The 13041-nt window shown below is 42.8% G+C and overlaps 1 protein-coding gene across 2 annotated transcripts in view; it reads left to right on the top strand.

Moving 5' to 3' along the window:
• The window catches only part of LOC135902637 (centrosome-associated protein 350-like), a 262164-nt gene that overhangs the window by 153685 nt on the left and 95438 nt on the right, over window positions 1-13041 (top strand). For both annotated transcript variants that reach the window (XM_065432834.1, XM_065432833.1), the window contains 2 exons: window positions 3146-3458; window positions 9796-10204. In XM_065432834.1, coding sequence (XP_065288906.1) covers window positions 3146-3458; window positions 9796-10204 — 722 coding nt within the window. The remainder of the gene's footprint in view (window positions 1-3145; window positions 3459-9795; window positions 10205-13041) is intronic.

Genomic DNA, 13041 nt, shown 5'->3' with positions numbered 1-13041 from the left:
ATCTAGTCCGGCTAGAACACGAGATATGGGCGGCCTTTCTACACAAGCAATGCTGTCTCATGGTTTTCTTCGATCTAGAAAAGGCGTACGACACAACGGAGGGATATAGCGAATTTAGGGATTCATGGTAGTATGCTCAAATGTCTAGCCCATTTCATGTCTGACTAAACATTCCAAGTGCGCTTAGGAACACTGCTGTCATGCGTATTCATTCAGGAAAATGGTGTGCCACAGGAATGTGTATTAAGTACAACATTGTGTGTGGTGATTGTGAACTCAGTCAGTAATGTAATTCCAACCTCTGTGATGCATTCATTATATGTGGATGATCTACAAATTTGATGTTGTGCATTTAACTTGGCAACCTGTGAATGGCAAATCCAAATTGTGCCAAACAAACTCATGCAGTGGGCATCTGAAAACGGTTCTCACTTCTCAAGTGAAAAAACTATTAGTGTTGTCTTTTCACAAAAAAGAGGCCTACAACCAGATCTCATTCTTAAGCTACAGGAAGCCACTCTACCAGTAAAACAAGGACACAAGTTTCTGGGTGTTCTGTTTGATAAAAATTGAACTTCCTCGTGCGCCTAAATAGTCTTAAAATTAAAGCGAACAATGCACTTAACATCTTCAAACATCCTCCCGGAAGCGCTGGGGCTCTGACTGTAAATGCCTACTACACATCTACTGCACTTTTGTACGTAGCATATTAGACTATGGTAGCATCATATATGGTTTAGTCAGACAGTCTTACATCAGATGGCTTGACTCAGTTCATAACCTCGGCCTACGACTGGCAAGTGGCGCTTATAGAATGTCACCTGTCCATAGTTTATATGTTGACTGTAATGAGCCTCCTTTACAGCAGCGCAGAATACTACTAACTTTTTCCTACATACTCGGAATCCAGTCCACACCACAACACATATGCTACAACATCGTCACACAGTGCAGCTCACGCTTACACTACACAAATAAACCAGACATGATTAGGCCACTTATGCTGCGATACAAGCAATATTGTCGGGATTGTGACATCCCTCGCGAAGTCCTCCAGGTGGCCAGAAAGCCAGAACGTTTGCCCCTGTGGTGCTATTTCACACTATTATGCGACTGGACACTAACACATTTAACGAAAAGAGACACCCCACACGAACACATTATACAAGAATTCCACGCTCTTCATGACAAATATAAAAATTACATAAAATTTATACTGATGGCTCTAAAACAAAAAAACACGTGGGTGTGGGGGCCGTAACTGAAAATTGGGAAACAAATATTCGATTACCACAGCATGCCTCTGACTACACAGCCGAAGTGCATGCAATATGGACGAAAAGAAAGGGGGTTAACCGAGGGGCCAGATTTTTATTAGTCATATCATAAGTGTTTGTTGGCTTATGATATGTAATATGGACGGTAGTTCAAAAGATCATCCGGACAAACACAAAAACACAGTCATATATACAGATTCATTAAACATACTCAAGGCTCTACATGTGAAATCCAAAAGTTAACCCCTGTTTGGGGGATATATTTAACCACATTAACGTGAAACAAATATGACAGATCAATTAGGTTTTGCTCGGTACCAAGCCATGTTGGGATACTGGGTAATGAAGGAGCAGATAGATGCGCGTCAATGGCAGCATACAAAAACCTAACAAATACAACACTTTCACATAAAGACAGTACATATATGTGATTTGGAAGGTCTTGACGTTAAAATTCCAACATGAATGGGACCATAGTTTAAGCAACAAGCTACATCTTATTAAAGCTGTAATTGGCGAGTGGAAGTCGTGCAGTGACCAGCAATGGTTCTATGAGGGGATGTTGTGTCGTCTTCGAATTGGACACACACATCTGATGCACAATTTCCTCCTTCGAAAAGAAAGCTCGCCAACTTGCAAAAAATGTTATGGACCTCTTACAGTCATACACATCCTAATAACATGTCCAAACATTGACACACAGAGACGGAAGTTTTTTCGCAACCTGTATAATTTACATATACCATTACACCCTGCGCTATTGGCAGATGAACCCCCAGTGCCATTCACTAACTTGTTAGACTTTTTAGGGAAAACTGGTTATTTACACCAACTGTAATGTAATGCTAGCTTACCTGCTCTAACGTTGAGTTTCCTTTTGTCTTGTGACTGGCACAGCATGGCCTAGTTGCCTTTGTGCCATTGAACCCAAGGTAACCAACCAACCAACCAACCAACCATCAGTAGTTTGCCAAGGCGTCTAACCAGGAGTGGCCAGGAGTGAGCATGCACTGGCAAGCGTACGTGCGGTCTGACCGTATGTTTTGCGTGCTTTGAGGCTAGTTGAGCATTCAAAACTAATGAAAATTAGCGAGACCCGACAGCTACAACACCGATAAGCAGGGTGGCCAAAGTTTAATTCCTACGCGGGCAGCCGTAGCAGAGTTTGAACAGACGATAGTCGGCTGTTTCTGGAAATATGTAATAATCATCGAAATTCGAAAGCAAATTTTTGCTTACTTCAGCCTGTTCATTAAACTTCGTCAATAAATGTACACAGTAACAGTAGGGAGAAGTGCATTGATCCAAACATCCTTCTTGATTGATGTCAGCTATTGGCCAATAGCATCCGTAAATCAGAATCTGCTATATAACAAAATAAAGCATCCAGAAAAGAGTGAGGAGCAGGCTTCTCTTGAAAAGAGCACTTTTTAGAGAAAGGTGACTTCACGCTCCACTTGTTAGCTCCACACGTTGCCCACGACTGCAGAACTTGACCGATATTTTGACAGTAGCGTATGCTATCTGTGGTCTATGTTTTTTCACGAAGCCTGAGAGGTGACTCAGAACCCCTTTAAAAAGTATCTGGTGAAATCTTAAACCCTGTAAGTAACAAAGTTGCAGTAAACATTGGTAGGGTGGACGAATGCTATAGCAGCTGGCAGGGTCTTCTCAGTGTTTCTAACTGTTTTCATGTAAACTTCTGCAAACTTTAGCAATCTCTATGAAGACTTCAGTATCAGCTTAAGATTGCATTTGGAAACCCATGTGGACCTTCAAGGGTTTGCTTTAAGCATTCTCTTAGTTTGATGTATGCCTCTTGAGAGCTTGTTTAAACCTGCTGACGTTGTTTCTCTCCTAAATTTCAGGATGGGGGTGCTGCCTGTTAAACCAGCAAGCACAGAAGCAGACTCCCGGCCTTTTACGAGGTCACTCTTGAACCCCAAGAAAGCTTTTAAAAAGTCTTGTAGGCGAAATCTTCAGCAACAGCAGCCTAGTGAAAATACAGAGACTTCACTGGTGCCTGTGACTGACTCTAATATAGCCAGCAGGCATCTGAGTGGTTTTGAGAGGCCTGAACCAAAGCAAGCAAGTTTGAACAACGACAAAGCCTGGGTCTTACTTGAAGCTCAAGCAAAGGCCCTTCAAGCATCAGCAGAAACAGCACGGCACTTGGCACAAGTATGTAGCACTCATAGTTTACGTGCTCAGAGCTTATTTGGACTCATGCAGAAAGTCAAGATGTCTTGCACTTTGGAGGCTTTGACTGTTGTATTGGGAAGTTTAGGATGCTGTAATCATGCACGCTGTATTGTGTAACAATTCATTTATTGCTTTAGAATTGTGAAGGTGCCAGTAAAATGTCAGTGTATGGGAGTTATCACGCATGCATGGTAATTAAAGCTTATGAAGACTAATTTTGCTTTGGTTTAGGCTAATGTTTTTGTTAATGGCTGTCTAAGGTCTAAAAGTGAAATACGTAGCTCATCCCTCCTCCTTGACTCATGCAAATCGGTGTCACAGCAGGTTTGTTTGCTCACTGGCAAGGTGTAGAGACAACTCCAGGTGTCGTATCAATAAAGGGGTTTGTTCCCTGATATGTACAAGAGGCAGGTATAAGTAACCAAGGGTTATGACACTGGGGTGGCAGTCGCAGTCTATGGGTGAATGCTCCTGGAACGTTTGCTCGGCCACTGCACCTATTTGCCAGAAGATCAAGCTGCAGGCTGCAGCACCATCGCCACATTAGTGTGGATGGGCGGTCAGCGATAGGCATTGAATCATACGAAGTGCTGCTTTGCTGTGAGTGATTTTGGCTAATTGTGTGGTAATGAAATGCACTGACTGCAACGTACATATTTATTTTTGCCCTGTAATAGTACGTTCTTGCACAAAACGTTCTATTATATGTGAATGAAACGCAGGCTCATTTAAAGAGGTACTAGCACTCAACCACAGCCTCGTGGTACACATTCCCTTGGTGCATTTTGTGTGTGTCCAGCTTGCATTCTGCCTACTCCGTTGGCATTGCTGGTGTAAAACTCAATGCAACATTTTCTGCGAATCTTGCACTGGCAGTACAAGAGCCTCTGTTCCTGTACAATTAAATTGGCAAGGTAATGTGCACACAGCTTCACCACTTGTACGCATGCACATCCCCCCTCCCCCCCCTCTTTTTTTTCGATTTCTGTAATGAAAACCAGTCTTTAGGTTCAGTTGAACAAGCTATGCTGCTCTGAGTGATATTGCGTTAACAGGATCACTATGTTGCTCCACATGGGGTTATTTTTAAAGTGAAGATTTCTTTGCCTCTTCCGTCGACGTTACCCCTACCATCTTGCCTACCACATTAGAGGGTAGAATGTACATAGAAGTATTGAGGGAGAGTGAAAATGTGACATCAGAAAGCATGCCTCATTTGGGGTCTTTTCAATGAAAGAAAAAGAAGTATCTCCAGTGTCAAGATTCAAACCAGCATTCTCCAGCACAGTAACCAGATGCTCTACCCGTCAGGCCACTGATGTAGTCACGAAACAAGTGAAGAACAACCTTGCCACATTTCACTTGTGGTAGCTTGCAGGGCAACATTCACAAACACCCAAACGTGTCGAAGCAACATGGTGTGTCGCATAGCAAAATCTCTTGTAAGCTGCGTTTACATGAATACAACACAAGTGTATTGTATAAACTTTGGCCATGTGCTGTACATGGAAACAGTTGTGGACAAATTGGAAAAGTGTAAATTCAAGATCAGTGCATTTGACATTTCTGAAAAATAAAAAGCAGGCAAGTTTGCCCATGTGGACCACATACACAGGACATGGAGGTGCAAAGGTGCATTTGCTCCCTCAAAAGGTCATTAACGCATTGCCCAGTCTGGCCGAAGTAACATTTGCCTCAGGAGGAGGGAGCATTGAGCAATAGGCAGGCTTTCATTATGGGGGGTCACTTGGCTGACCATTGTAAAAGGTGCCTGTGTGTTCCAGTGTACACAGACACTTGTATACTTGGAAGTTTTAAGGCTCAGAAAGAGAGAGAATTGTTTGAGGCGTTTTTTATAGAAAGGAAAGAGAAGGTTGCATTAGCACTGCACCACTCAGTTTGTCAAGAAAATAAGAGATATATTTGCACAATAAATTTCGAAGTCCACGGGCATGAAGAGCATTGAATGGTGTTATAGCGTGGTTCAGAAACGCCTTTAATCTTGCGTAGATCAGGACATTCAGTAGTGGTGAGAGGAATGATGATCTTCTGGTGTGATTGCACTGACAATGTGTGTTGTGGCAATGTTGTTTCCAATGTTTCTGCACAGCAACTACTGCTCATGTAATTTTTTTTCTGTAGTAGAGCTCAGTTGAAGTTCGGCAATTGTGCTCTGTGCATTCTTTCTGTGTTCCGCCATCAAAACGCACTGTTATAACCATGTTCCATCAAGCCAGCAACGAACTAGCTCGTCTAAGTCTCTTAATCTTTAAAGTCATATCCACTTGGAATGAATTATGAGAATGACACCAGTTTCAAGGACTGCATTCCGAAATTTCGCAATGAAATGTGTTAGTGTTCCAGTAATTTTTTAGCTTCATAGCATAAAAAGGTGGTGATTTGTTAAAAAAGTAAGTGGAACAACACTGCATTTTTATCGCAAGTTTGACTACGCTTATCTCAAAAGAGTCGCTAGTTGCAAAATTTGTTTCAAGGGTATGTGCCTTGTGAAATCACTGGCTTCAATTTGTGTATTGCAATAAGTGCACTAAAGTGATTAGTTTAAAAGTGAATTGTTGAATATATCCTAATTAGCCAATTATGTGCATTGATTTTTGTTGTAAGTAATGTAGAGTAAAACCTCGGGGATAAGTTCCCGTTACATACGTTTTCTCGGTGCCGATATTCGCAATCAAGAACACATAAAAATGACCCAGTAGAGCTACGTTCATTTTTTACTGGTTCATACATTCCCGGAAAACAAGATTTTTCGATACCAACGTTCAGTGCGCCACCAAGCTGCGATTGTATGGTATGTTTTCCGGCTGCTAGATCCCATGTAAATAAGAAGATGCGTGAGGCGCGGACGACCGAGAATAGTATATAACTAGCCACGACAGCTGCACCGCAGTACTCGCCCACCCATCTCACGTGAAAACACCAGCGCAGACTGTTTCTCAGTTCGGTACCAGCAAATATTCTCCGGGGTCGTCGCATGTGGCATTAACAGCCATGGCCACCAATCCTATTGCGATAAGCATATTCACCTATCTGTTTTACAGTGCGTGGTGCCGTCGAAAACATAGGGCACGTTTTTAATAGGCAATAACTGAAACGCGCCACTGTTCCTTGTTGTTTAATAGACGATAACCGAAACATGCTACTATTCCTTGCTGCAGACTGCGATTGTATACATTTTCTGGCTGCAAGATCCCATGTGAACAAGAAAAGGTGTGAGGCGTGCGCGACCAAAAACAGTATATAGCCGCCTGTCTCACGTGAAAATGACGGCGCGTGCAGTTTGTTATTCCGCTGCCAGCAAATCTCCACCTGGGACATCGCACGCCGCATTCACAGCTATCGTAACCAAACCTATTGCGATAAGCATCTTCACCTATCTGTTTTACAGCGCATGATGCGTAGTGCCATTGGTAGCATACTTCACGCTATTAGGGGTCGATAATCTAAATGCACTACCATTCCCTTCTGCAGGCGGCGCAGTGTGGGCATCACGTATTGCTTTGGAGGCGTCTGACGTCGCCCACCAGCTATATTTTGTTTCGGTTTCAACAAAGCAGCAAAACGCATCTCAAGCCACCAGAACACCACTAGGTCATTGCGCGCTGGCGTCTCGTGCCACAATAATCCTCGCGATACTTAGCATTACATAGATTTCAAAAATAGTTGAGTCTGCCAAATTGTTTTAGTTGCTTCGGATCATACCGTTCCCCAGTTAGTATGTTTTTCTCGCAGTTTTTTCCAGAGCGTATGGACGAAATTCTGCCATATACCTCTTCAAGTATTCTAGCTCAATAAGTAGATTTGTGCTAAATGTCATAGGCTGATTTTAAAGTTCTATTAATGCTAAATTAAAACACCCAGTATATTTGCTGTAAATCGCGCTGAAAGCACCAAACTTGGAGGAAGGAAAAAGACTGGGAAGGAGCATCATGTGACCATCTTGAAGCCTAGTCATAAAAAATGTAAAGGAAAGGCTCATAGGAAATAAGCCCTAATTGCGTAATGCACAAGTGGTCATTTATAGCTGCTGAGTGCGTGGTGCACAGGAAATAGTAGACCAGAGTGGGCATGGCGCAGATTGACTTTGATAAGGGTGCCACTAAAGCCCCGTCCACACTAGAGGAAAAAAGCGCACGTCATGCCACAGAAATTGCCATTGAGTCGCATTGTACCTTTCTTGTGTCGCTGGAGAAATCGGTCCTAGACTGATTTATTGCACCTTGCCACGTGCTGCGAATGGAGGAGACCAATGAGAATGGCCCCTTCAGTGACATGTGCACAAAAAACTGGTATCCCGCCCGACCGCTCAATTCGCACTCATGTATGGTGTCAGCCGGACGACTCTTTTCGCACTATTGATGCGCGCGTCAGCTATTGCTTGCGCTGCTTTTGATTTGCATGGTTTGCAACTGTTTTTACATTGATGAGCCTAAATCAAGATGTCCCGATTGGAAGGTTTTTGGAAACAGCGTGCCATATTCGATTCTGTACGGCAAGATGGACCCTGAATAAAAGGATGCAGAGGCAACATCCAGTACCTCATTCTCCTTGTCCTTTGAATATGGCAACAGTGCAACAGAAAGGAGCACACCAACATGATTATGATTGCAGTGGCAATGTCACCATCATCATCATCCGGCATGACTTTCATTAAGAATTAATGCCAGAGAACAAAAGCAGATAAAGGAAACAGTGAGTTACATATCGCAGCTATGTGCAGAGTAAAAGAGAGGAGGCGGGATTTTCATGCTGTCATGTGACTGCCACAGTGGTGCACTGCTAGCAGCATACTGCATGCATTTTTCCTCCAGTGCTGTTGGGGCTTCACTTACCGCGTACCAAACAGTATCTTCAAAAGGCCAGTCAATGGTGGAGGCCTACAGGGCCTACTCCCCAAGAGTCATCATGCAGATAAGCCACGAAGAAAAGGCAATGTGGTTGATGGGAAAATGTAATGGGTCACAAGTGCGACATGGAGCCAAACAACAATGCGAATGACGGTTGCGTATTCCCATGCTCGATATTTCCTTTCCTTCTCTTTTTTATGCACTCGTGCAATGCACGCTGCAACTCACTCAGACTCGCTCACAAAATATATTTTTGCTCAGAGCTCACTTGAACTTAGACTCAATAAAATTTAACCCGCCGTGCTTGCTCAGTGGCTATCGTGTTGGGTTGCTGTGCACGAGGTCGCGGGATCAAATCCCGGCCACGGCAGCCGCACTTCGATGGGGGCGAAATGTGAAAACACCCGTGTACTTAGATTTAGATGCATGTTAAAGAACCCCATGTGGTCGAAATTTCCGGAGTCCTGCACTATGGCGTGCCTCACAATCAGAAAGTGGTTTTGACACGTAAAACCCCATAATTTTTTTTTTTCAGTAAAATTTGCTTCAGCCAGGTTCAAGAAGACTCACTCACTGAAATTTTGCTCAGTGGGGCTCACCCAAACTGAGCCCCACTCAGTCTGAGTCTGAGTGAGTCTGAGGGAGTTGGCTCATGAGCGAGTTTATGACCTATGCTTATGCTAGATTATATTGCCGCATGTCTTCTATGTCAGCGACAAGGACGACGATGTGAGCCTTAGCGGGCTTCGTCTCGTGTGTCAGCCTAGCAGAGATTAGAAGACAAAGAAGGCGTATCTATGCTCGACAACTAAATCAAGTTGTTTTTGTAATACGTGTCCTCATCTCCTATCTTCGTTCCACTGTGACACTAGTGGAAGGCATGCAAGATAACCTTGCGTGTAGTTGTAAATTTTTACTATGCAGCAGCAAATAATACTCTTTGATAGAAAAAGTAGCGTGCCAACTAAGTTAAAATCTCTAAACAAAGTAAATGTCCTGGCTCCCTATTAAACACCTGCTGCAGTAGCTTAGGGTCTGTGGTGGTGTGTTGTGCTCCTGAGCTCGAGGTCGTGGGCTCGATTGCAGCTGTGATGGCCGCATTTCGATGGGAGCAGAACACAAAAACTCTGGTGTACTTAGGTGCTAATGAAGTCCAGGTGGTCAAAATTAATTTGAGTCCCCCCACTACACCGTGCCTCATTGTCAGATTGTGACTCTGGCATGTAAAACCCCAGAATTAATTTTAAAAGTTATTTACTCTGTTGAACCATTCATAATTGGAAGGCAAAGGATAAAGGCTGAGAAGTTGAGGGTATGAACTCCCGTATGGTTGCATAGTAAAATATGGTATAAGAAAGCAGTACGCATGTCAAGTTAAAGCTGCTGAAAAATAAAACATCATGATTCTAGTACTACATTTGATGCATGCCTTGTTTTCTTACAAACAGGTCCGTGCCCCATCTTTGCTGGAGCTTCATGGAGAAAACATGGTGCAGCAGCTTACAGCCAATACTGTTCTAGCTGCATCTGCATTGGCAGCTGCCTTGGCCAGCCAGAGACCTGACTGGCAGGTGTCGATTGCAAGTGACAAAAGTGCTCACCGGAGGACGCGGGCATCATCATCCTCGTCCACAGCATCACAACCCACAGATGCTGGCTTTGAATCCATTGACAAAACATCTCCACAGAGTTCAGCTGAGGAGAGTGGTTCGCCACCAACCGAAGACAATAGCAAGGAAGTTCAGGAGACCCAAGCCAAGTCTCAGCAAGATGATGATAATGTTGGTGCATGTGGGTCAGACAGAAGTGCTTCTTCAGCTTCTGTATCAGAGGAGCTGGACACATTGGGATTAAGTGGTGAGGATGATGATTGATATTACCCGTCGTGCACCTCATGCTTTGTTTGCAACAAGTAGCAGATGGATAGCGGACATGGTTTGGCTATTAAAGTTATGCACATGCTGTTATTGTCGAAGAAAAGACTGCTTATATAAAGCTTTAATTAAGCACCTGCTGAAATCTCATACTTGTACTTGCTTCCTGTAGCGTGCATGAAGAAATTGTTTGCAGCAGCTACAACGTTTTAAACGTTGTAGCTGTTGGTTGTAATTTGGTTAGCCAACAGACTTGATTGTTCACCATTGAAATCCAACAGATTTCAATGGTTAACAATAAGGCTGCACAATACTTCTCACACACTGAAGCTACAGTCCATAGAAAACAAACGACAAGGTAGTCATTGGTGCTGAGAAGTGTCCAGTGAAAGGACATGACATGTCCTTGCAATGAGTAATAAAAGGTTGATTAGATGCCAGCTTTGTTGAGTGGTTATGTGTGTGAGGAGCAAGGGTACTGCATGCTTGTCGTTAGTCATGTGGAGGGAAGGATACAAGCAAGAAAACCTTTGTGTACCCTGTAGCTAGACATAGCCTGCTGGTGCTGCACCTCAAAATACATTGTCATTAAGGAGGTTCTGGTTTACCATGTGCTGGGTACAATGCGAGATGTTCACTGTGGTGTCCACTGCTGGCTGACATTTCGGACAGCGTTGTGGGTGTGTGCATATAACGTACAGATCTGCTGAATTTGCACTTTTTAGGTTCTGGATGTTATTCTTTTGTTATCACCAAAAGTCATCAGAGGCTGGTAGTGGTATACATCAGCACATTTTTAATTTATAAAAGTTGCACAATATATATCCAAATACTGTGCGATGCCTTTAACTCAGGATTATAGTCAAGCCTGGATATACCCGAGTTCTGCATATGATTGTCGTACTGTACAGAATGCTGCAGCTACACTGTAGTAGGGACGTGGCAATTGAAGTGGTCAAATTGTAAAAATTTTCACTTTTCCTATTATTATTATTTTTTTTTACAATACACAGACCTTTATTTACCTCATTGTGAAATAGTATAACAAAATATGTCGTAGAAATCTAAAAGTAAGCACTTTCCTAGTGTGCTGTCTTCGAAAATTTCGAAAAAAATAGGGCTTTGGAAAGCGCTGTTGCACCACGAATCGCTTGACTATCTGTTGACGCAGCTCAACTATCTTGATATCATTTTAAAGCGGAGAGATTGGAGCTCAAGATAGTCGCAACGACGTGTTTCCTTATAGAAAAATAAACCAGCAAATGCGAGTGAAAAAGGCAAAAACGGCATTGCGATTGGGCACAGTAGTCACATGGTGCACAGGGCACGCTCCTATTGGCTGTTGTAGATTTTAATTGCTGACAAACCTCTCTCGGGTGCATTAGCACAGCAATGAGCTGCGTGTTCTGATCAATGTGATTGATGATTGTGGCAGCTTAACGCACATGTTCTGTGATGAGTCCCAAAGGAAGCCACTTCTGAATGGCCCATGCGTACAGAAGACCATGAAAGGCATGGAACGGAGGGAGAAAACTACTCGTACAAGTGGATGCCACCAACCTTGTTGATCAGGCACGATGGGTGACGTGGGTGATTGAGAAAGCGCATCCACATGCAGTGCTGACGACGCGACCGTGGGCTATAGGGACAACGTGACTGTGGGATTCGGCGAGAGCAGAAGCTTTCATGTCAAATATTGAGCTGCTGATTTCAGCCCTAACTCTCACTAATGAAGAGGTTGTGCAACAAGAGGAGATGAGAGCAGACGTTTTGAGTGCGCTGTCATCTACTTCTGCACGATCCATCAATGCACGGCGCATCAAAAAGGCAACTAAGATGCACAAAACTGCTGCAAAGAAGCCAAAAACTATACATCAAAATGTAAAGAAAATGTGTCTTCACAGACAAATTACTACATCCGAGGCGGGTTTTAGGTGCTCAAAGTAAACACTTAAATGTTTACAACAAATTAAACGTTGAGCTCTTTTTTCTCAGCTTTCATTTTTTGTGCAGTTCCTTTCAGTCATCCCAGGGCCATTTCACAACGAATGAACACAAAATCATTAAGTCTTTTGCACTTTGATACTGAAACATCAATGAGTGCAACAAAGCTGTCCATTTTTATCTGCACTTCATAAAATAATTTACAGTGGCTTTTTGCAAAAGTCGTTAGTAAGACAATATGCATAGGAAAGTTAAAAAAAAAATGTGTGTGCTTATTTCAGCATTTAAGAACTTGACCGATAGCTTTATTGCACAGAATGGGCCTTTGTGAACATGCTGATATGAAAATCTTGGTAAACTTATCTGTAATTAATTCATTTGGGGATGGCCATTAGAGGCTGTCAAGTGTTGTAACTCGGAAATTATGATATATAGCACAAAACTGATTTTAGTTATGATATCAGCATAACAAATCACACCTGAATGCCAAATTTCATCAATTTATTCCTATAATTAAAAAAAAGTTTTCATTGCCATGTCCCCCCTGCAGTTTTCATATTGTGACTCTTGGATGTTTTGTGTGGTGTCTTGAAATTTGTATAATCTGAGTTCCACTGCAGTGCAGTGTCTAATTTTATAAACAGTTATATATTTTATGCAGTGCTTATTGCTGAACTACTTTGTGAGAAGCACACAGAGTATTTTAGCACATTACCATTTTACTGTGTCCATTACCGATCCCGCCTGTCACTGACTGTACATGCATAATATTTACTGTGTATACACAGTTGTGGAATAGGGTAATAGTAGTACAATAACATTGAGATAACCTGCTTCAATGACAACGGGAACCATGTAGCCTAGTGCATTGTTACT

This window comes from Dermacentor albipictus, chromosome 1 (genome assembly GCF_038994185.2).
Source record: "Dermacentor albipictus isolate Rhodes 1998 colony chromosome 1, USDA_Dalb.pri_finalv2, whole genome shotgun sequence".
NCBI lineage: Eukaryota > Metazoa > Arthropoda > Arachnida > Ixodida > Ixodidae > Dermacentor > Dermacentor albipictus.
The sequence above is the reverse complement of the archived record's forward strand: the minus strand, read 5'-3'. Positions and strand labels throughout refer to the sequence as shown.